This window comes from Camponotus vicinus, unplaced genomic scaffold (assembly GCF_025532165.1).
Source record: "Camponotus vicinus isolate PSW18456_S1 unplaced genomic scaffold, iyCamVici1.0 SCAF_5, whole genome shotgun sequence".
NCBI lineage: Eukaryota > Metazoa > Arthropoda > Insecta > Hymenoptera > Formicidae > Camponotus > Camponotus vicinus.
The window spans coordinates 4,281,240-4,302,690 of NW_028141977.1; the positions used below are offsets into that span (position 1 = coordinate 4,281,240).

General features: G+C 35.9%; 2 protein-coding genes across 3 annotated transcripts; both read right to left on the minus strand.

The window, feature by feature from the left end:
* Positions 1-3,893: 3,893 nt before the first annotated feature.
* Positions 3,894-5,402, minus strand: LOC145971766 (uncharacterized). 2 transcript variants are annotated; one of them, XM_083099780.1, is made up of 4 exons: positions 5,265-5,402; positions 4,934-5,118; positions 4,617-4,817; positions 3,894-4,540 (listed from the first exon to the last, which is right to left on the minus strand). In XM_083099780.1, the coding sequence occupies exons 3-4, from the start codon at positions 4,638-4,640 to the stop codon at positions 4,160-4,162; spliced, it is 405 nt and encodes a 134-aa protein (XP_082955906.1). In that variant the 5' UTR covers positions 4,641-4,817; positions 4,934-5,118; positions 5,265-5,402; the 3' UTR covers positions 3,894-4,159. The 2 variants fall into 2 exon arrangements, with proteins under 2 accessions (XP_082955906.1, XP_082955905.1); XM_083099779.1 differs by having other exon boundaries at positions 4,934-5,123.
* Positions 5,403-18,246: 12,844 nt separating this feature from the next.
* Positions 18,247-20,385, minus strand: LOC145971869 (uncharacterized). Its single transcript, XM_083099940.1, has one exon. The coding sequence runs from the start codon at positions 20,383-20,385 to the stop codon at positions 18,247-18,249; it is 2,139 nt and encodes a 712-aa protein (XP_082956066.1).
* Between the last annotated feature and the right edge of the window lie 1,066 nt (positions 20,386-21,451).

A 21,451-nucleotide genomic window follows, 5' to 3' on the forward strand; every position in this document is an offset into this window, starting at 1 on the left:
AATTATTTTTCCTTTCTTTGGCACTATAACTAAAAGTAAAGTAATTAAACTAATTAAAGGAATAAGTAAACTAATTAAAGGAAAATGATATATACGAAATGTTATAAATTTAAAAAATTGTGTACATATATATTTTAATGTACACTGTCCGTTAATGATTTATTCCGTTTTCCTAATGAAGGTTGGTAATATCCCATACAGCACAGAAGCTTGCATCAATATTGCTGCAATGTTACAACATTGCTCACTGCAGTGTAATATTGCAGAAATAATGCAGAGACATTATTTTGTAATATTACTTTGGCAATGTTGCAGCAACGTTTTAACATAGCGAAAATGTATAACATGTATTTCTATTGTTACTTGCCGCTACGCAGCGATACCAAATTTAACTAACTCTTATTCGAATTCATCTAAAGTGGATATAAGGTCTACAAAGGACTAATGTAGTATTTGTCTTGTGTCAGTTTAATTTCTGATAAACTGACTTGGTTTATTTAATATTCTGAATCCTAATGAGGGATCTAGATTATTAAACAAATAATTTGTTTAGTAAAATCTGGATTCCTCATTGGGTTTCAGAATATTAAACAGATTTTTCTTAATTGAATGGGTAAATAGGAAATAGTTCATTTATTGCACGAATTAAAATATTCTAGTGTCGAATGTATGTTAAATAATTGTATGTATATTATTGAGATAAATATTTAAGAAACATCTAATAAAAAACACTAATAGATGTTTTTTAAAGGCATTTTTTCCTATCTTTCTTAAACATTTTTTTATATTTTCAAAGTTTATTTATTAAATTTAAAACGGTGTCTGCATTTGTAGCAAAACGGGTTTTAATATTACAAATACGTTGCACCGTAACATTGCTACAATCTTACATTGCAATATTCCTAAAAGCGGACAATTTAACGTTGCTGCAATCCCACAACAATGGTACAGCAACATTTTGCAAGTGAATTTGCAACATTGCAATATTGCGGTGAAAAATTGCTGCAATGTATATGCAATTTTTGTGTGCAGTATGGGATCTATCCTTTGCTAATGTATAAGAATCTTATGCTTATATCTTATCTTAGTTAGAGAAACGGAACGAATCGTTGATGCGTATTGTACATACATGTATTTTATATAATTATTCCTTTTTAGAGATCTTAATTACTTTTAAAAAGTGTATTGAGTCCTAGATTCAGTAATTACGTCATATAATAATCCTGAATAAAATACTTTTTGGATCTTCGTTTTCTACGTTATTGTTACATCCAGGCCCGGAGAAGGATGGGCATAACAAGCAAGGGCGTAACACAGATATTTTTCCGAAATCGTAGTAGGAGGTAAGCGACTCGGGTCGAACGAACTTTAAGGCTCGAAAACAGGTAAATGACTCTCTTTGAGTCGCTATTAGGCCCAGTTCCACAACTTACTTTAACCGAAGTTTAACTCGTTAAAGAAGGATTTACATTGCGTTCAACGTCCGATGTATGGAGTGAGTCCCGATTGCGCACATTCCCGATCGGACACGACGACATTTTCCGATTGGACACAGTCCCGATCGGACACAAACCTATGTGAAATCGTACAATAATAGACTTCGTTTTGCACTGAAAGCACAGGGCGGTGTGAATTGAACTCATTTCGCGTGTAAAGTTGCAAACCCATGTGGAACCGTACAATAATAGACTTTATTTCGCATTAAAAGCACAGGGTGAAAGCATGTGTCCGATCGGATCTGTGTCCGATCGGGTCTGTGTCCGATCGGGTCTTTTGCGAGCGCTCGAATTCAAAAATGTATTCTTGAATCAAAGATGCATATTCGCACGGTTGCGTATTCGCAAATTTTCACTTGCAATGCAACGAGTGGGTATATAAAGCACTCGCATCTATAATTGCGCATACAAAATAATGGATTTTATAAATCAAGTTATTGTATTAAATGAATTAGAAGCTGCAGAAATTGCTGCAGAACGAAATCCTCGACATATTTTTCAAGAACGTGATCCCTTTGAATTAAGTGACGATAAGTTTATTAAGATATTCAGGCTGTCTAAAAATTTAGTTAACGAGTTCATTGATGATATTCAACCTTTTATGCAACAACCATCCAGAAAATCTGCTTTAAGCATACAAAGAAAGGTACGTATAAGAAATGTATATTTTTATAATTTTGCATTACACATTATTCAATTATTTTAATAATTTACTTATATTGTTTGCCTAGTAGGTATTCTCTGCATTACGTTTGTTTGCAAGCGGTAATTACCAAATGGATATAGGTCATAATGTAAACATTGCTGTTAGCCAATCTTCAGTATCAAGAAGTATTCACAAAATAATTAATGCCGCTAATCAACCTAATGTGATAAATAAGTGGATACAATTTCCTCGTACTAGAACAGAATTTTATAATCTACGTAATGGGTAATTCACGTTCTTATATGAACGGTAAAATATATAAATATGTACATACAAGTGACATATAAATATTTTTGTTTTTTACATATAGATTTTACCGAAACCACATATTTCCAGGTGTATATGGGTGTATTGATTGTACGCATATTGCAATATTACCTCCTAAAATTAATGATGAAGTTTATCCGGAGCATGTATATGTTAATCGTAAAGGGTACCATTCAATAAATGTCCAGTTAGTACGTATACTTTTTTACAATAGCAATATTTATTTTGTATATATATATATTTTTTTTTAATGGCTGCATTTTTCTTTTTAGATATGTGATTACCGGTTAAGAATCATAAATGTAAATGCACGATTCCCAGGAAGCTCGCATGATGTATATATTTGGAATAATTCAAATGTTAGACAACTAACGGAACAAATATATACAAGGTATGGGAGAGATACATTCTGTTTGCTTGGTATACATAATATTCTGAATCCTCTTTTATCGATAAAAGTGCCTCTAAAAGTGGCATATAAGCCACTTCTGATTGGCTACAGGCCACTTTTAGAAGCACTTTTATTGATAAAAAAGGATTCAGAATATGGACCAATATATATTTATACAATTTTTTATTTCATTCATGCGTTTTCATATGTACGCTTTTATATAATAATTACATTAATTTGCAGGTGACTCAGGATACCTTTTAGTCCCGATCTACAATAGATAATTTAAGCCTTAAGCCTTAAGAAATTGACCAATCACAGCCGAGTATTCTCTTCATACTTGTTGACTGTGATTGGTCAATCTCTTAAGGCTTAAGGCTTAAATTACCTATTGTAGACCCGGCCTTACGACCATGGCTGTTAACACCTATTGCTAACACAGCCGATGACCCTAGAGGCTCGATATAATGAACGACTAATGTCTTGCCATTCGTTAATTGAAAGATGTAACGGTCTTTTAAAAATGAGATTTTGTTGTTGCCTAAAGCATGGAGTGTTACACTATTCTCCAGTTATAGCATCTAAAATAATCAATACCTGTGTCATTCTCCATAATATGTGCACACAATATTCCAGATCCATTACCGGAAGAAGGAGACAACGTATTAGATTTTGGAATGTATGATGATAATATTCCAGAAATTGATATTCCAGAAATAAGAAATGCACGTAGAATAAATCCGGATTTAGCAGCGGGCCGATTAATACAAAATCAAATAGTTAGAAACTATTTTACTTGAATTACAATATATTTTATAATGTCTTTTCTCGCCGTGTATTTACATATTTATATAGGTCTTCTCAACATGTTTGATTAGAAATACACTATTTATAGAAAATTACATTATAATACATTTGTCAAAATTTTATAATTATTACATATAAATTAAAAAATATTCATTTCATAACATTGTTTATTTATTATTAATATTAATTCTTTGGTAAGTTTTCGTAATACATTTACATACGAATATCACAATAGAGAAAGACATTCCTTATAGAAAGGCATTCCTTAAATAAAAGCATCGATTAGTAACATAATCTTACTCTTTTTGTAAGTTAAAACTACTTATGTAAATAAATATAAAATTAATCATCATATATCACGTTACATGTATAAAATTACGAACTTAAAATAAACAAAAAATATTTCTTTAGAAATAATAATCTGAAACTCCTTTAAAAATAATAATCTCTTGAAACTAAAAAACGTTTAAATAAAAAAACAAAAAATAAAAATTATAAAAATATAATCACATTATTTTGCAGTTCTCTGTTGCACATTTCTCTGCAACTGTTGCTATTCGTTCCTGAGCTTTGCCTTCCTGTTCTTTTTCTACATTGTACAATCTCTTCGCAGAATTTCCTCTTTAAAAGATATGTTTTTTCTGCAACTTCGGCTATAATATACGTAGAATCTTTTATTTCGTTAACCTTTTGCCTTGAGCATAACCGTTTCAACTTTGTACGCGTAGATGGATCATAATTTTCAATCTCCTCGTTATAATTAACGTTTGATGTTTTGGTTGCTTGTATAGAGGAAGTAGCTAATGAAGTTTGAACGGCATCGCAGTCATCATCAAGGAATTCTACTTCTGTTTTCGTTAATGGCAAATTATCCTATAGATATAAATAACAATTCATAAGTATAATTACTAATTATTAAACTAAATAAATATGCATTTTGATCACAAACCTCTTCGCCAAAAGTCATGTCCATACATGACTCTAAAACATCTGCATGGCCCTTAGTTAATGACGATGGAATTAATTCTAATACTTGTTCTTCATCTGGTGTAAGAACTACATTGCATTGTGTCCCACCTCCAGTTTTACGCCGTTCTATATTTATTTCTGCTTGCTTCGTTTTGCTACGAGAACGATAATTTTGCCAACACTAGAAATAAAATATGTTTGAAATTTATGTTATAAATTAATATCCTGGATTATTTAATAATTAGTGAATATTCTATAAATATGAAAAAATTAATAGATAATTATTATTGTAATTACCTCGCGCCATGATTTCCAATTTTTCTCAGCACCGTTGCAAGCATTCAAAATTTCCGTCACGTCTTGCCATAACTTTGCAGCATGATCGTACGTAAAGGTTTTAGAAAACTCCTGATATTAATTCTGGATGAGCTTTCATAAATTCGATGAGCAAACATCTTTGCTTTTCTGTTAAATTACTGCTTCTTTTCTTTTTATCCATAGTGTTGTAAGATATATGTTGACATATGCAGAACAAAAAGGTTATATGTAAGAATATTAAACATCAGTTAGGTTAGTATTTGCACTGTTACCAGATTTAATTCACGTTCGTAAAGAAGCGTATACGCACAAGTTTCGAGTACACGAATCTTTCGTTCGAGAATAGCAATTAACGAGCGTATTCGCATTTTCGACCGCTTGAATCGTTCGTATGCGCAAGTTTGCGAATGATTCGAGAATAGCGCCCCTGTGTCCGATCCAAAGCTGCCAGATCTTCTCCGCAAGCAACATGCAACACGTAGGAGGGAGTAACGAGGATGTGAACGTAAGCGTACGTGTGAGCTCGGCGCTTCGGCTAGCTTCGGATAGTAGAAGAGGACAAAATACAGTCTTCTGTCTCCTTCCTACCAAGCTGGCAACGAAAGACGGGCGACGCGCGACGATTCTCGCTTCTCGATATCTCAATGCGTGCGACAACGTTAAATGTTTTTCCCTTATAGCTTTCTATATTATACACATATTTTTTAACTGATAAATATATTTTTTATCTGATAAATATTAATCTATTTAATATATTTTTTAACTGATAAATATATTTTACATATTATACATTTATCAGTTATAAGAAAATATCGATATATTTTTTCATGTGAAAAATAAAATGGCATAATTTTTAATAAACAAATGTATATATATTTATATTCATTTTTAAGAATTATACGATTTGATTTTTTAATATGAAAAGATATCACAATATTTTCTTACAATTAGCAAATATATATAATATATTTATCAGTTATAAAAAATATCTAATATAACAAGCTAAAAGAGAAAAACGTTTAACGCTGTCGTACGTATCGAGATATCGAGACACGAGCAGCGTCGAAAATTTACATGCTTGTTATGTATCTAGCGGAAAGAACGAATTTTAAACTAAGAGCGTAGCGCAGTGGATAAGGCACCTGATTAGTACGCTGCGTGTCGCTGGTTCAAATCTTACCTTTGACTTTTTTTTATTTTATTATTGTGCTATATATTTTTATTATTTTAATAGACAAATTAGTATTTTAATTATAAAATATACTTAAAAATCATTGAATTTATTTATTTGCTATGCAAAAAAAATTTAATTAAATTATGTTTATTTCATAAAAAACTCAAAATTAATTATTATTTATAATTCCCATTGCATAGCAAATAAATAAATTCAATGATTTTTAAGTATATTTTATAATTAAAATACTAATTTGTCTATTAAAATAATAAAAATATATAGCACAATAATAAAATAAAAAAAAGTCAAAGGTAAGATTTGAACCAGCGACACGCAGCGTACTAATCAGGTGCCTTATCCACTGCGCTACGCTGTTAGTTTAAAATTCGTTCTTTCCGCTAGATACATAACAAGCATGTAAATTTTCGACGCTGCTCGCGTCTCGATATCTCGATACATACGACAGCGTTAAACGTTTTTCTCTTTTAGCTTGTTATATTGGATATTTTTTATAACTGATAAATATATTATATATATTTGCTAATTGTAAGAAAATATTGTGATATCTTTTCATATTAAAAAATCAAATCGTATAATTCTTAAAAATGAATATAAATATATATACATTTGTTTATTAAAAATTATGCCATTTTATTTTTCACATGAAAAAATATATCGATATTTTCTTACAACTGATAAATGTATAATATGTAAAATATATTTATCAGTTAAAAAATATATTAAATAGATTAATATTTATCAGATAAAAAATATATTTATCAGTTAAAAAATATGTGTATAATATAGAAAGCTATAAGGGAAAAACATTTAACGTTGTCGCACGCATTGAGATATCGAGAAGCGAGAATCGTCGCGCGTCGCCCGTCTTTCGTTGCCAGCTTGGTAGGAAGGAGACAGAAGAATGTATTCTGTCCTCTTCTACTATCCGAAGCTAGCCGAAGCGCCGAGCTCACACGCACACTTACGCTCACATCCTCGTTACCCCCTCCACTACGCGTTGCATGTTGCTTGCGGAGAAGATCTGGCAGCTTTAGTCCAATCGGGAAATGTCATCGTGTCTGATCGGGAATGTGCGCAATTGGGACGATCCCGATGTATGACGTCTGATTGGATACAATGGGTTTGGGACGCAATGTAAATCCTCCTTTAACGAGCTAAACTTCGGTTAAAATAAGTTATGGAACTGGGCCTTACTCTGTTTCGAACGTTCGTTCGGTGGTCCCCTTTTCGGTAAGGGAATTTAATCTCTTTTACACGGGACAGGATCAAGTGCGATCCTTAACAACTAGAAATGAGAGCAGGGTAATTAATCAATAGAGAAAATTAATCACAAAAATTTAAATTTATTCATAAAAGCAATTGATTAAATTTAAACATAAAGGTAATGATATAATTATATTTTTTATAATTAATAGCGCTATATCAAGTGTAATGAGAGTGTGAGTGTGAATGTATACGTGTTTTCACGCGGGTATTACATAAGTACGGAGGTCGTCAGTCGAACAGATTAAGGGGTGATGCTATTTTTATCTTTATGCTCGACTGGAGCTTACAATGATTTTTTCTCTTTTAATAAATCAAAATTAATTGTGGATGTGTGTAGAAGATGATGGGGACAAAGGAGGATCCCATTAAGAGTCAACGTCAGATTTTAAAATATAAAAATTATAAGCGCAAAGAAGAGAGAAAAGAAATAATTTAAAGATCAGTTAGAGTTTTGCAATAAAGACTTTAGTGGTGATTGAGTTGCGACTCTCAATGGATTCTCCTGGCCTTCAGCATCGAGGATGACGGGACGCTTGTGGCACTTGTTCGATGACCGAAAGTGTCCGCATCACGCAAACTGAAGATGAACTGTTAGAAACCAATGACGAACTGAACTGACTATGAATGATACTGATGTGACTGATTGAACTGACTGATCTGAAGTGACTGACTGAAGTGACCGATGCTTTTTGGAAACTTCTCTTTTTATACCCGATTTGGTTTACTTTTACGTATCTTATCCTTCGATTAGATTTTAGATTCACAACATTTGTTCAGGTGTCTAAGATTTCGAATTTTTGTAAGATTTATCTAGCTATTGTTGATTAGATTTGTCGGTTTAGGTCGGCTAAATTCGTCATCGATTTTTTATTTTCTTCCCTGACAAGTTTCGAAATGTTACTATTTCTATTTACAGAGGGAGATCTATATTGTTTTGTCATCGATATATTTCTCTATTGCTCTGCCTGTATTTTTTATTTTCAGGTAATTATTTGTTAAAGGGATCGGTGTTGCTTCATTGTTAACATTTCTTGCGTGTTTTTTCGTGATTACTCATAGAAATTAGATGACAAATATAGATTATTATGATGCACGAGAGGCTCTATTTGATCAATGATTTTGCTTATTACTAATCGAACGATTCTTGCCGCAACTTCGTGAAAGGAAGGAATCGTAGAGACGGCTGGCGTAACATAAATATCATCCTCCTTTTTATCATCGGGCAGCGAAACTGCTCTGTCATTTTTCTTACCTGCTCTAACATTTCAACCTAGCTACCCTTAGTAAGCCTTAAGCCGTAAGATATTGATCAATCACAGTTGAATGTAAGAAGAATAATTGAATATGATTGATATACCTATTGCGGATCAGTTGGGTATGAACTGATAGGTACCGATCAATTGATAGACCAACATTCTGTAAACAATAAGAATGATAATATGCTGGCAGGGGAGAGATTCATTTAAACACAGTGCGATTGCATACAACCATTCAAATCGACCGATATCTAGTAGCGTTTTCAAGTGGTCGGGTTTAATCGCTCCGGAGTAGTTCATTAATCATTGACCAATCATAGTCATTTTTCAGAAGAATGTAACCATATAGTCTTCAGAAAAATAGCTGTGATTGGTCAATAACATCTAGTAAACTACTCCGGAGCGATTAAACCCGACCACTCGAAAACGCCATAAGATAACCAACACGATCAATGGCCGCATTCAGCAGACTCAACAGTTGGGCAACATTACTAGATTTTCCGATGTAATCCGACACTGATTAGTCGGATCTGAAAGTAGAAACCAATCATGTTCAATTGCTACTTAGCAGTTGAGTCCACTCAATTAGAGGACTTTATTTTCAACTGGTCAATAAGCAGTGTGTGTAATTTACATACATCCTGTTAACAGTACTATTAGTAAATTTTGGAACGTAGCCATTAATGTAATCTGATACGCAAAAATGTTTCACGAACACAGCGGCTCATTTAATTCCATTTATACTAATTCCATTCATTCCATTTCATTATGCTTATTTTTATGTGCCTCTTCAAATTTGTAGAATAAGCTTCGTATAGACTTTTTATTGAATGCTATCGGCTCCTGCACACAGAACGCGGCAACGCGTTATGCGCGGCGGAAGACGATGCGGTAAGCCAATACAAAAGTTGGATTGAGTTCAACTTTGACGCGCGATGGACGTTATGTATCTGCTGATTGGTTATCGCGTTAGCTTCCGCCGCGCAGAACGCGTTGCCGCGTCCTGTGTGCAGGAGCCGATAGCATTCAATAAAAAGTCGCGTGGCGAGAGGCGGCGCGATAGCCAATTAGCAGATACATAATATCCGAGCATCAAAATTGAACTCGATCTAACTTTTGTATTGGTTTATCGCAGCGCCTCTCGCCACGCGCAACGCGTTCGAGAAGAGATCAAAAGATTTTTCGAAAGATTTTTTTGAACAATATTTTACACATATTTTTAAGAGTCGGCTGGAGAGACAGTGGAGACCTCCCGCGGAGAGTCGGGAACTACCAATTCGTAAAAGCATTATTTTAGCCAAAATATAATACAAAGAGAATTGTATTAAAATTATGATATTTGTAATCAGCAGAATCATTTCTAGCTCGCCACAGTCATTTTTTGGAAAAAAGATTTAAAAAATTTTTCAAGTTGCGTGCGGAACTATGCAGCTACTCGCGGGTCAGGTGCAGTTAGGTATCGTCCGTGTATTTTATTTATTATAAATTTTTAAGAGCCAAAATGCAAAATCCGACTCTGTGGCGAGCTAGATAATTTTATAAAGAATATATTTAAAAAAAATTCATGGAAAAATCTCATTTTTTCGAAGAGAAAAAATGTTTTTACGAATATTACTAGATTTATCTAAGAAACAGCTCATGGGGAAATTTCCGTGGTAACATACTGGCGGCTTGACAAGGAGAGATTATTGCTCTGTCTTTGTCTCTCTTTTGCAGTTCATATGTATGTAATGTCTGTGTTGGTACAAACACCAATATACTGCGTACATAAATGACTATTATTGAAGGATAATGCCAGACAAGAATGGGCTATTATCCTTGTTCCTGTCAGCAACCATAATCATAATTTTACAAACCAATAATGATATTTTTTCAATTATATCGATATAAACATATACATATATATACTGGCACATAAATCTTAGTAATATAAAGTCGTAAACGAGTAACATGTAATGACATAATGTGAGGTGTTCAGTCTATCACCCAGTAAATTCAAGTTCGAGTCCGTGCACGTCAGCAAGTTTTAGTTATATATTTTATTTAAAAAAACATACTTTTTGTTATAAATTTAAGAATAATTTGGAAAACATTGAAAATATTTTTACTTATTTATAATTGTATATATGTATAAGATATGAATAATAATTATATAATTATAAATAACAGTTTAATCAGCATATAATTATTTTTAATAATAATACATTTGAATATATAAAATATATTAAAAGGTATTCTCTCTGGAAAGACCATAAATTTAAAAAGAATATTTAAATTTAAAAATAATATTAATCTTTTTCTTTTTACAGTTGCTATCAATTTATTACCTTAAAAAGATATGTCAATGTAATTCAAAAAATAAGTTTTTTACACACACACACACACACACACACACACACACACACACACACACATACACATATATATGTATATATGTATATATATAAGTAAAAATATATACTTTCGATGTTTTAAAAATTATTTTTAAATTTACAAAAAAATGTAATAAGTTTTAAATGAAATATTACATAAAAAACTGTTAACGTACACGGACTCGAACTTGAGTCTATAGGATGATAGGCTGAACATCTTGCACCTCACCATTACGTGTTATTCATTTTATATTACTAATAATATTTTTATGTGCCAGTATATATATGTTATATCGATATAATTGAAAAAATATCATTATTGATTTATAAAACTATGATTACGGTTACTAAAAAATAATATCAAATAAAGATTGACCTCACGCTATCTCTCTATATCATTAACATGATGTACGAAGTATCGATAATGTGAGAACGCAATGAATTACCAAGGTCTAATAGACACCCGTATCTTACATATTACATATTTGTTCACCCTATTATCTATAATTCTACTGTTATTATTCATCAACATACAGGGTCCATTATGAAAGTAATGCGCATTTTCTGGGAAAAATATATTTATTGATCCTATCGGTACAAATGCTTAAAATTCTTCGAAATAGTCCCCTCCTGCATCAATGCACTTGCGGAGACGTGTCTGCCACGCCTGGAAGGCACCCTGAAACTCCTCCACAGGAATGCCTTTCAAGAACGTTGTAACATGCGTTTGGATGTTTTCCACGGACTCCCAATGCTTTCCTTTCAGCTCCCTCTTCAGTCGGGGGAACAAAAAAAAGTCACAGGGCGCTAAATCGGGACTGTAAGGGGGCTGGGGGACCACTGGGGTGCTGCTTCGGGCCAGGAAGTTGGTTACGATGAAGGCCATGTGGCTGGGGGCATTGTCGTACCGCTGTTCAAGCGAACCGTCCATCACGCCGTGTTACAAAGACAAAAAACACACTTCACGCAAAGACACGTCCTTCCGCTCTCACTGCTCGGAGCGAACTGAGACCGGGCGCGTTTGAACGGGCAGACCTCACACCACATTTTCCGACCGGTCCGAGCGCGCTACGATGGATAGTCGCGTCACAATAAAATCATGCGCATTACTTTCATAATGGACCCTGTATAATATCTAATCGCATATATAATTTTAACTATAATTTAAACATACAGGTATATATACACATATATATATGCAAATATAAAATTCACAAAAAGTGGGCGCCCGTTAGTCTTGTTACATTACTGCTTTCTGCCATGAGAGGCCAGAAAGCATTTTCAGGCCATATCTCGGCCGTAAAACGATATGCTAGAGGAAGAAGGATAGCATGATTGTCGATCTTTTGCCCTCTTTCTTCTCTACGGTGCGTCCGCGCGAGCAATGCAATGGTGTTTGTACGTATACGGACATACACCTCTACATAAAGACCGAGAATTTATTTCTTAGGTTGGTAATCCTAAAACCGAAGTTTCGCATTGTCACCGCGTGAGGTCTCCAATATCAATTCGGAGTTTGCCCGTCACTCCAGCCGACCCTTAAGCTGATTTTTCATGGGTAATGAACAATAGTAGCATTTTACTAAGTTATTGGCCGCATTCAGCGGACTCAACCGCTAAGTAGCAATCGAATATGATTGGTTTCTACTTTCAGGTCCGACCAATCAGCGTCGAATTACATCGGAAAATCTAGTAATGTTGCCCAACTATTGAGTCTGCTAAATACGGCCATTAACATTGGCTGCGTTCAGCAGAAAAAGCTGCTTTGCAGCTGTTGTAAAATTCGTGAATCTGATTGGTGTATGCTCTTAAATTCAGTCAAAATTAAAAGCATACACCAATCAGGCTCACGAATTTTACAACAGTTGCAAAGCAGCTTTTTCTGCTGAATACGACCATTTATTAGTTACTAGGATTTATTAGTAAATTACTAAAATCTTTTTTTAAATGATTTAAAATTTTTTTATAAGTTACTAAAATGCTGCTGCTGATCACTTCTTATGAAATATCATCTTTAAGGTACGAAATCGAGATGGCATGTGGCTTAGGCGGCAAGTTACTTGCCTGCCATATGAAGAGTACCGGGTTCAAGTCTCGCTGAGGCAAGAATTTATTTCTCTCTTATTAATACTTTTATGTACAAAATAATGAGAGGAATCAATTGGTGTAAAGAAAACACATAGTTGTTTTGAAGAAAAAATATGTAATTTGCAATTAACAATTCCATATTCTTTCTTAAAAACAACTATATGTTTTCTTTACATCAATTGATTCCTCTCATTATTTTATACATAAAAGTGTGAAGGTAAGATAATCAAGAAATGAATATTTTACAAGATGTTTTACGGTTTATGTAAAATTAAGAAATGATTTCAAGCCTTATAATTCAAAAAGTACTTGAGGGAAAAATATTTTATTATAGTGTTTTGGAAAGCCCTCGAGATAAGCTACAAGAATATGCAATAAAAAATAGAAGGTTCTATTTAAGAAATTGACGGTGACCTTCACGTGACCTTCAAATGATTCTCCAAGGTCAAATCGTTGCCACCATCTGATGGCCCCCTTCAAGCCATACAACTTTTGTTTGAAACATTTTTTTATTTAACTCACTGGTTTAGAGATATTTGAGCGTATTATTTAAAATGGGACACCCTGTATGTCCCGAAGATACGAAAGGGTTAGAGTAAAAATAGCTTTGCATATAAAATTTTCAATTTACATATTATAGCTTGTTTATTATTTACTTGCTCATTTTCTGCGTATTTAAGTTATATACATAATCACTATGCATGAAAAGCTTCAAGTGAACTCTGTATAAGTGAAAAGTGAAAGATGAAAAACAAAAAGTGAAAAATGAGAAATTTAATGTAAAATTACATGATCAACCCCCTGATTTGTTATCACGCCGCTCCGAAAGTGGGAGCCTCGGGGGTCCAGGGGGCCCCCTACCCTTGAAAAGGAGAAAGGTGGCAAGGAGGAACTCGAAAACAGCAGCGAGTTTTCCCCCCAGTCGCCGTAAGGCGAAGGGTGTGACCTTAGGGCCTAATGGGAGATGCGCTGGGGGGGCCGGATAAATCGGCTGGGTCGTCCGCGGGCTCAGCTGCAGAACCCCGATCGGAACGGTTCTCCTTTGCGCATGTGGTTAGAGGGGTAAAATCCCAACAGGGCGGCAGCGGCGGGCCGGCTAAACCGTTTCCTATGGGCTCAGCCACAGGCCCCCGGCTGGACTGGTCGGCCGAAACATCCGCGCCCAAAATATCCACCGGCGCCGAACTCGTAGAGATACGGCTCGTGAGAATGTGCTGGCTCAGTACTGGGGATCTCTTTTTAGAGGTCCCTGTACGCGAGCTGCCCAGTGAGGACGTGGGGGTCGCTAAGGCGTAACCTGCTCCTTCGAAATCCGCGGCTAATACAGCCGCACGTGTGCGCAAGTACTGCGCGGATCGTCTCTCGGAAATTTTGTCTCGAAAGTCCCGCGCGGTGCTACAAATGCTTGGCAATAGGCTATATCGCGAGTACCTGCCGGGGGACCTGACAGGAGGAGGCACTGCTACCGTTGCGGCGCCTCCTCCCACAAGATACATTCCGTGCGGTGTCCCCGAAATATCCACTGTGTGTGGACATGGGACTCCCGACGACACACATCCTGGAGGCGGAAGGCTGTGCCTTCCCCCTCCCCCGGGAAAGAAGAGAGGACGACAGAAAGGTCATGATAGCGGGGATCCTAATTCCTCCGCTTAACGAGTGAAACGGTACGGGGTCCCTTCTTTGAGGGAGTAGGGCCCGCTACTGGTCTTCGATCTGTGTGTGGTGTCGGGGGGGGGGATGACCGTGGACCTCTCGCGGACCCTCCCCCTCCGCTGAGTGGGCTCCTTAATTGGGACATGCCGACCGGTCGCGGGGTAATGCGGTAGCGGGACCGATCCTTGGTGGCTAAGGTTGACGAATAAGAGGGGGTTTTTAGTTAATATATCTAGAATTGCACACCTGGGGGCGGCACTAGGTTGTCTCTTAAGGGCCACAGAATCCAACACAACCCCCGACGCGCCGAATGCGTCGGGGGTGTGCGTAATGCATTTTCCCCCTCTTTGAACAAAAAACCAAATTTGTTTTAAATCAGGAATAGATTTAGGTTAGGTTATATCTTACGAAAGTGGAGCCCCCCATAGAGGGGGGGGGGAGCAGAACCCATTGTATCCATGCATGTACTTTGTAAGATAAAAGAAAATTTATTCTACATCTTACTTCTTACTGAGAGTACAGTTTAAGCAGATTTATCCAAAATAAGTTCAATGGTCTCGCATGGGTTTTCAATTTTTTACATGAAATGAGGTTTACTCTACAGTGCCTACCAAAAGTTCCGGGCCACCTAAATAATTTTTAAATGGCTTGAAATATAAGATTGAAATTTATAGGGATACAATGGGATCACAAAGTCTATTATTTAACCACAAAAACACCCACCTCCACACCCCCGGGGGACGGGGGGAGGGGGAGCAAAAAAATCTTAAATGGCATGTGGGGTTGAGTGAGGGCTCGTTCGAAAGGGCTTTCCGAGACGAAAACAACGCGAAGTCGCCAAGGTCTCTACGATTTATTTTCGCAGAGTTATGATCATTTGAACATTTCTATTGAGATTTTGCGATAGCGAGGGCCCACGGCGACAACAGAAGAAAGATAAGGCTTCACGCGGGCACGCGCGTTCCTCTGTGTGTGTGTGTGAGCGCGTGTCCGGCCAACCAAGGCAAGACCGCTAGCGTGTCCGGCCAACTAAGGCAAGACCGGGATGGGAACACTGATGTATGTGAAGGAGTAAAAACACTAATTATTTTATCAAATGTTTAAATTGATGTCCTTCGACAACTTGGCAGTGTCCTAAGCGAACGTAAAACGTATCGATAACGTTAGTTAAAAAATCGGGTGTGATTGAATTTAAAACGTTCACTATTTTTTCCCGCAGCTCTTCTAAATTGTCGGACCTAGTCTCATAGACCTTTGTCTTCAAATACCCCCAGTAAAAGAAGTCTAATGGGGTCAAATCTGGTGATCTCGGTGGCCATTCTATTGTGCCTCTTCTACCAATCCATCGATTAGTAAAAACATCGTTGAGAATATTTCGAGCTTCCAGAGAAAAATGAGCCGGAGCCTCATCCTGCTGAATCCAAACATTGAGGAAAGCTTCTCCAGCAATATCCTGAATAGCCGGTATCACTTGGTTTCTTAGCAAATTGCAATAATTTTGAGAATTTATGTTTCCTTCAATAAAAAACGGTCCAATAATACGATTAAGCATTATTCCGGCCCAAACGTTAACCTTCTGAGAATACTGCGTGTGACTGTTTCTCATCCAATGCGGATTTTCATCTGCCCAATACCTCATAAACTGTCGATTTACAGAACCATTTAATTCAAATGTTGCTTCGTCAGAAAAACAGATTCAGTTGAAAAACTGACGATTATCAGCAAGTCGTGTCATCATTGTGTCGCAAAATTCTATCCAATGATAGATCATTTTTAGTCTGTATACTTTACATATGTATATTTTATACATGTACTGTTTAAAATACTATATTCTTGAGGTAACGCAAATCCGATACTAATCTACAATAAAACTAATGGACTGTATATACTAATAAAATGAAAGAAAATCCCTTTGATTATCTATGAACATTAATGAAAAGGTTTGAAATTTCAAATAGGAAATCTATTAAGAATGTTTGAAGTAACAAATTCGGATAAAATTATAACATAAGAAACATTAGCAAATTATAACATAAGAAACAATTCAAATATATGACATTGCATATCTAAGCATAAGGAGAGGTTGACATGTATCTAATCACTATGATCAGCGAGCAACAGATGAAAGAGAAAGTAAACAAAAAAAAAATAAGTATAAAGAAATTCAAAAGTGCGAAGATAAAAATGAGCTTAATATCAGAGCTGTATTATCTATTAATGAATTAACAAGTATTATTGTTTTGTTGAATTCTAATTATGGTTAGTTTGGCTACATAAGAAAATAGGACATATATATGTATGTATATAAATAACCATAAATATTTGTGCTTGACGACGAAATTATACCTTAGTTGAATACAATATGTGTTACTTAACTGAGATATATAAAGTTTAATATGTTTGTGTGTATCAACTTAAGACTAAAATGATATATATACACGTAACTAGAAATTAATTCTCTGACTTTTATTTACTGTACAAAAATTAGGTGAATGTGAAAGACAAATGGATCTCTTATGGATCTTATCGAATAAATCACATAAAATAAACCGAAATAATTATGATTACTTTTATAAAGGATAATTTCTCAGGCACACAACGCTGATACTTCGACAATAAAAAAAAAGGATGATTAAAGATCACGCAATATGATATTGATCTCACGCTTCGTGAAGAAATTATTATCTCTGTCGATGAGATATTCCAATAATATCTATCGTTACCTTTAAAGGCGCTCAATATCGTATAGAGAATGCTTATGCCAATTAAAACCTTCCAATAAGTCTTCCGCATTATTCCTGTCCGGTTCACAACGAGAATTAATGCGCACGTAAGTCGTAATGGCGGCCCGTACACGCTTCCGATGCTCGCCCCTTTAGCGGCCGGTTTACACCTTCGGTCTTTGATGTCAGGAATACTCTCACTAAGATTGATCCGAAGTCCTTTTCAGATATAATTAATATTCACAAGACTATAATCTATCGACACTTCGCTGAGAGTTCTTCTACAGAAACTAGAGCGGACTTTTTCGCTTCTCTCGTTCGTCTTGTCTTCTTGTCTCTTCTTTTTTCTTGCCGATAGGAGCGCCGCGATTTCGGTCGATAACGTGGTCGATAACGCGGGATGTTCTTTACCCACCGTTATCAACATTTCTATTTTTAACATTCCGTCCGCCTTCATTAATTACTATAATTAATGAACGAATCAGTTGTGTCCGTGTTTATCGGTAAAAGACATAATTTGGTAATGGGTCGTTTATACTCAGACATCTGTGTCTTAACTGTGACGACTCTTATTAGTCCGTCCTGTCCCGGATGAACCTGAACTACGCGCCCCAGTGGCCACTTAGCGGGTGGATAACGCTCGTCCACAATCAGAACCATGGAACCTTGTTTAATAGGAGTTGTAACTTCGTTCCATTTATAAGTAGAACCTTTGTAAATATTCAGTCGACCATCTCGATCACAATGAATCCAGCATTTTCCGGAGTAGCTGCCATCTGGAAAGCCTGGTTGTTTTTTCATCTTCAAGTGACGGCTCAGGTATTACAGTGGGAGCGCATCCCATAATAAAGTGACCGGGTGTGATTGCTGTTAGATCTTCAGGATCATCCGTCATCGGACATAAAGGCCTCGAGTTTAGAACTGCCTCAACTTGGGCTAAGAGTGTTGTCATCTCTTCAAATGTGAGTAAATTCTCGCCAATGACTCTTGTTAGATGATACTTCATCGATTTAACCCCTGCCTCCCATTTGCCCCCGAAATGTGGCGCTGAGGGGGGGTTAAATTTCCATTGAGTGCCGTCTCGTGCTAATAGTGTGGCTAATCTGTGAGATTCTTCGGTTGCGGCTGAGAAAAGACGCTGTAATTCTGCCTCAGCTCCTTTGAGATTAGAGCCACAGTCGCTTATGAGAGTGGCACAGAGTCCCCTACGATTTGAGAATCGTTTGTATGCTGCTAGGAAAGCTTCAGTCGTATAATCAGTTACAAGTTCTAGGTGGATTGCGGATGTGGAGAAGCAAACAAAGAGTACTACATATCCTTTATATGTGCGTGCGTTCCTTCCTTTCCAAGTCTTAATAATAAAAGGACCCGCGTAGTCCACTCCGGTATTTAAGAAAGGCCGTGAAGGTATGACTCTCTCCGAGGGAAGCTGGCCCATTAACTGTTGAGCTCGTGTCCTGCGAAATCTGGCACAAGTTACACAATTGTATATATGACTACGAATTGTGGATCTGCCTCCTATAATCCAGAATTCTTCTCTTATGAACGAAGATGTGAGTTGAGTGCCTCCGTGTAGTGATCTCAAATGAGCCCAGGAAATTATTAATGTCGTTAATGTTGATTTCTTCGGTAAGATGGCTGGATGTTTGGCTTCATATGTTAAGTTGGACGAACCAAGGCGTCCTCCCATGCGTAGGATTCCCTTTGAGTCGTTAAAAGGGGTGAGTCTAACCAGAGAACTGGTTTTCGGTAACGATTTTCCCGACGATAAAACCCTTAATTCTCGAGAGAAGTTATAACGTTGTACCTCTTTAGTCCAAAATTCCTTTGCCTGCTTAAGTTCAACAGGGCTTATGGGATTTCTCAATGATGAATCTGGTGAACGTTTAAAGCACTTTGCCGCTCTTTGACAAACAGCTGTGATGCGTATCAATTTATCAAGGCTCGAATATCTATCGATTAGATTCCAATTTTGAGTTGACTGAACCATATTAGTTGACACACCAACGGATCGTTCTTCCAATTGAGTTTCATGTTGTTTCTCACAAGGAGTTGAAGGCCAGTATTGCGAAGGCTTGGTGAGCCATATAGGCCCGTGCCACCAGGTTGATAATTCCGACAGTTGTGATGGGGTAACTCCTCTAGTGGCCAAATCAGCAGGATTTTCCAATCCCGGTAAAAATCTCCAACTTGCCATGGGTAGAGTATCTTGTATAAAGACCACTCTGTTATGTACAAAATCCCTCCATTGGGCCGGATGTCCGGTTATCCATGTGAGAGTAATGGTTGAATCAGTCCATAGGTATACTTTAATGTCTTCCCTTTGCAGACTTGTAATTACACGTGCTGTTAACTTAATCAAAAGAACGGCTCCTGTTAATTCTAATCGTGGTATCGTTAAGCGTTTCAAAGGAGCTACTTTCGTCTTTGCACATACAAATTGAATGGAGACTTGCCCATCTGAAGCGATATTCCTGCAAAACACGACGGCGGCCATTGCGTTAAGTGAGGCGTCGCAGAAGCCATGTAATTTCAGTTTGCTTGAAGAAGAAGTACCGATCCACCTAGGGAAATCTAACTTGGACAATTCTTGAGAGTTATTCACGATTTTAGTCCATTTCTGTAATATATTAGGAGGTACCCTTTCATCCCAATCTATCTTTTCCATCCATAATTCCTGTATCAACAATTTTGCTGTTACTGTAACAGGTGACAAGAATCCTAATGGGTCGAAAATCTTAGCAATTGTAGATAGCATAACTCTTTTAGTTACTGTTTCCTTTGGCCCATATTCTGAATCCTCTTTTAGCAGCGCTTTTAGCGAGCTGATTATAAAAGTGGCAATGGTTGCTAAAATCGCGCTACTAAAGTCAGTCATATTCTCAATATACATTTATAGCGCTTTTAACTTAGATGTTACTTTTGACTATGAAGTCACCCATCATATTATTGTATATTTATGATCGCTAAGATGGCGGCTAATGAACGCGCTATAAGTAACAAATTTGACTTCATAGTATTATGTGGAAACATTTGTCTTACAATATTTTTTTTATTACAATACTAAAACTGCAAAGTAAGTATTGAAATACGTAATATATTCTCATAAAAATAGTAATATAATGTAAAGCTATTTATGTATGTTGTGTTAGAGATGACTGAAAAGCAAAGAAAACGCGAAAATTTCTCTCAAGAAGAGAAAATGTTAGTAGTACAATTTGTTAAAGAAAATCATGTCATAATGGAAGATAAAAGCAGTAATGTAAAAACACAAATAGCAAAAAAAGATAAGTGGAAGGAATTGGCTCAGCAAATGAAAGCAACAGGTTCTAACAGAGAGTGGACTGAACTAAGGGCAGCATATCAACGTTGGAAAGTAAGAGCAAGAAAGACAATAAACAATTATAAAAAATACTTAAGAAGTACTGGTGGTGGGCCATCCGCGCCAATGCCCTCAGACATTGATTATAGCATAGCTGACATATGTCCTGAAGATTTTGAAGAAGATCAGAATAATAATGATAGCGATGGCCAAGTAAGTTTTACGTACAATAAAAATTTTGATTTTAATATTACAAACTTATTAAGTCTTTTGCCGTTTGCAAAACAGACACTGATATTATGTAAGTTATCAATAATTAATTAAATTGATGTGAAATATATATATATATATATATATATATATATATATATATATGTACATTTGAATTTAATATAATGGCAGTGAGCATTTATCCATTATATTTGCATAATTATATTGTAGCATTATTGTTGTTGGATGTTTACTAAGATTTTATTAATTTTTGTTGCAGAGACGTAGAGTACAAAATATGAATTCTAATGAATCTTGTGAAGATGAGATAATACTGGATCCTATAACTGGGTAAGATATATTGGAAATGGTTTTTTATAGTAAAATTAGATTTCATATAAGCTATACTTTA

Coding starts and splice junctions, on each gene's coding strand:
- LOC145971869 (XM_083099940.1), bottom strand. CDS start 20,385: ATGACTGACTTTAGTAGCGCGATTTTAGCAACCATTGCCACTTTTATA.
- LOC145971766 (XM_083099780.1), bottom strand. CDS start 4,640: ATGGACATGACTTTTGGCGAAGAG. Junction 4,541..4,616: donor ACATGACTTTTGGCGAAGAG/GTTTGTGATCAA, acceptor TTATATCTATAG/GATAATTTGCCATTAACGAA.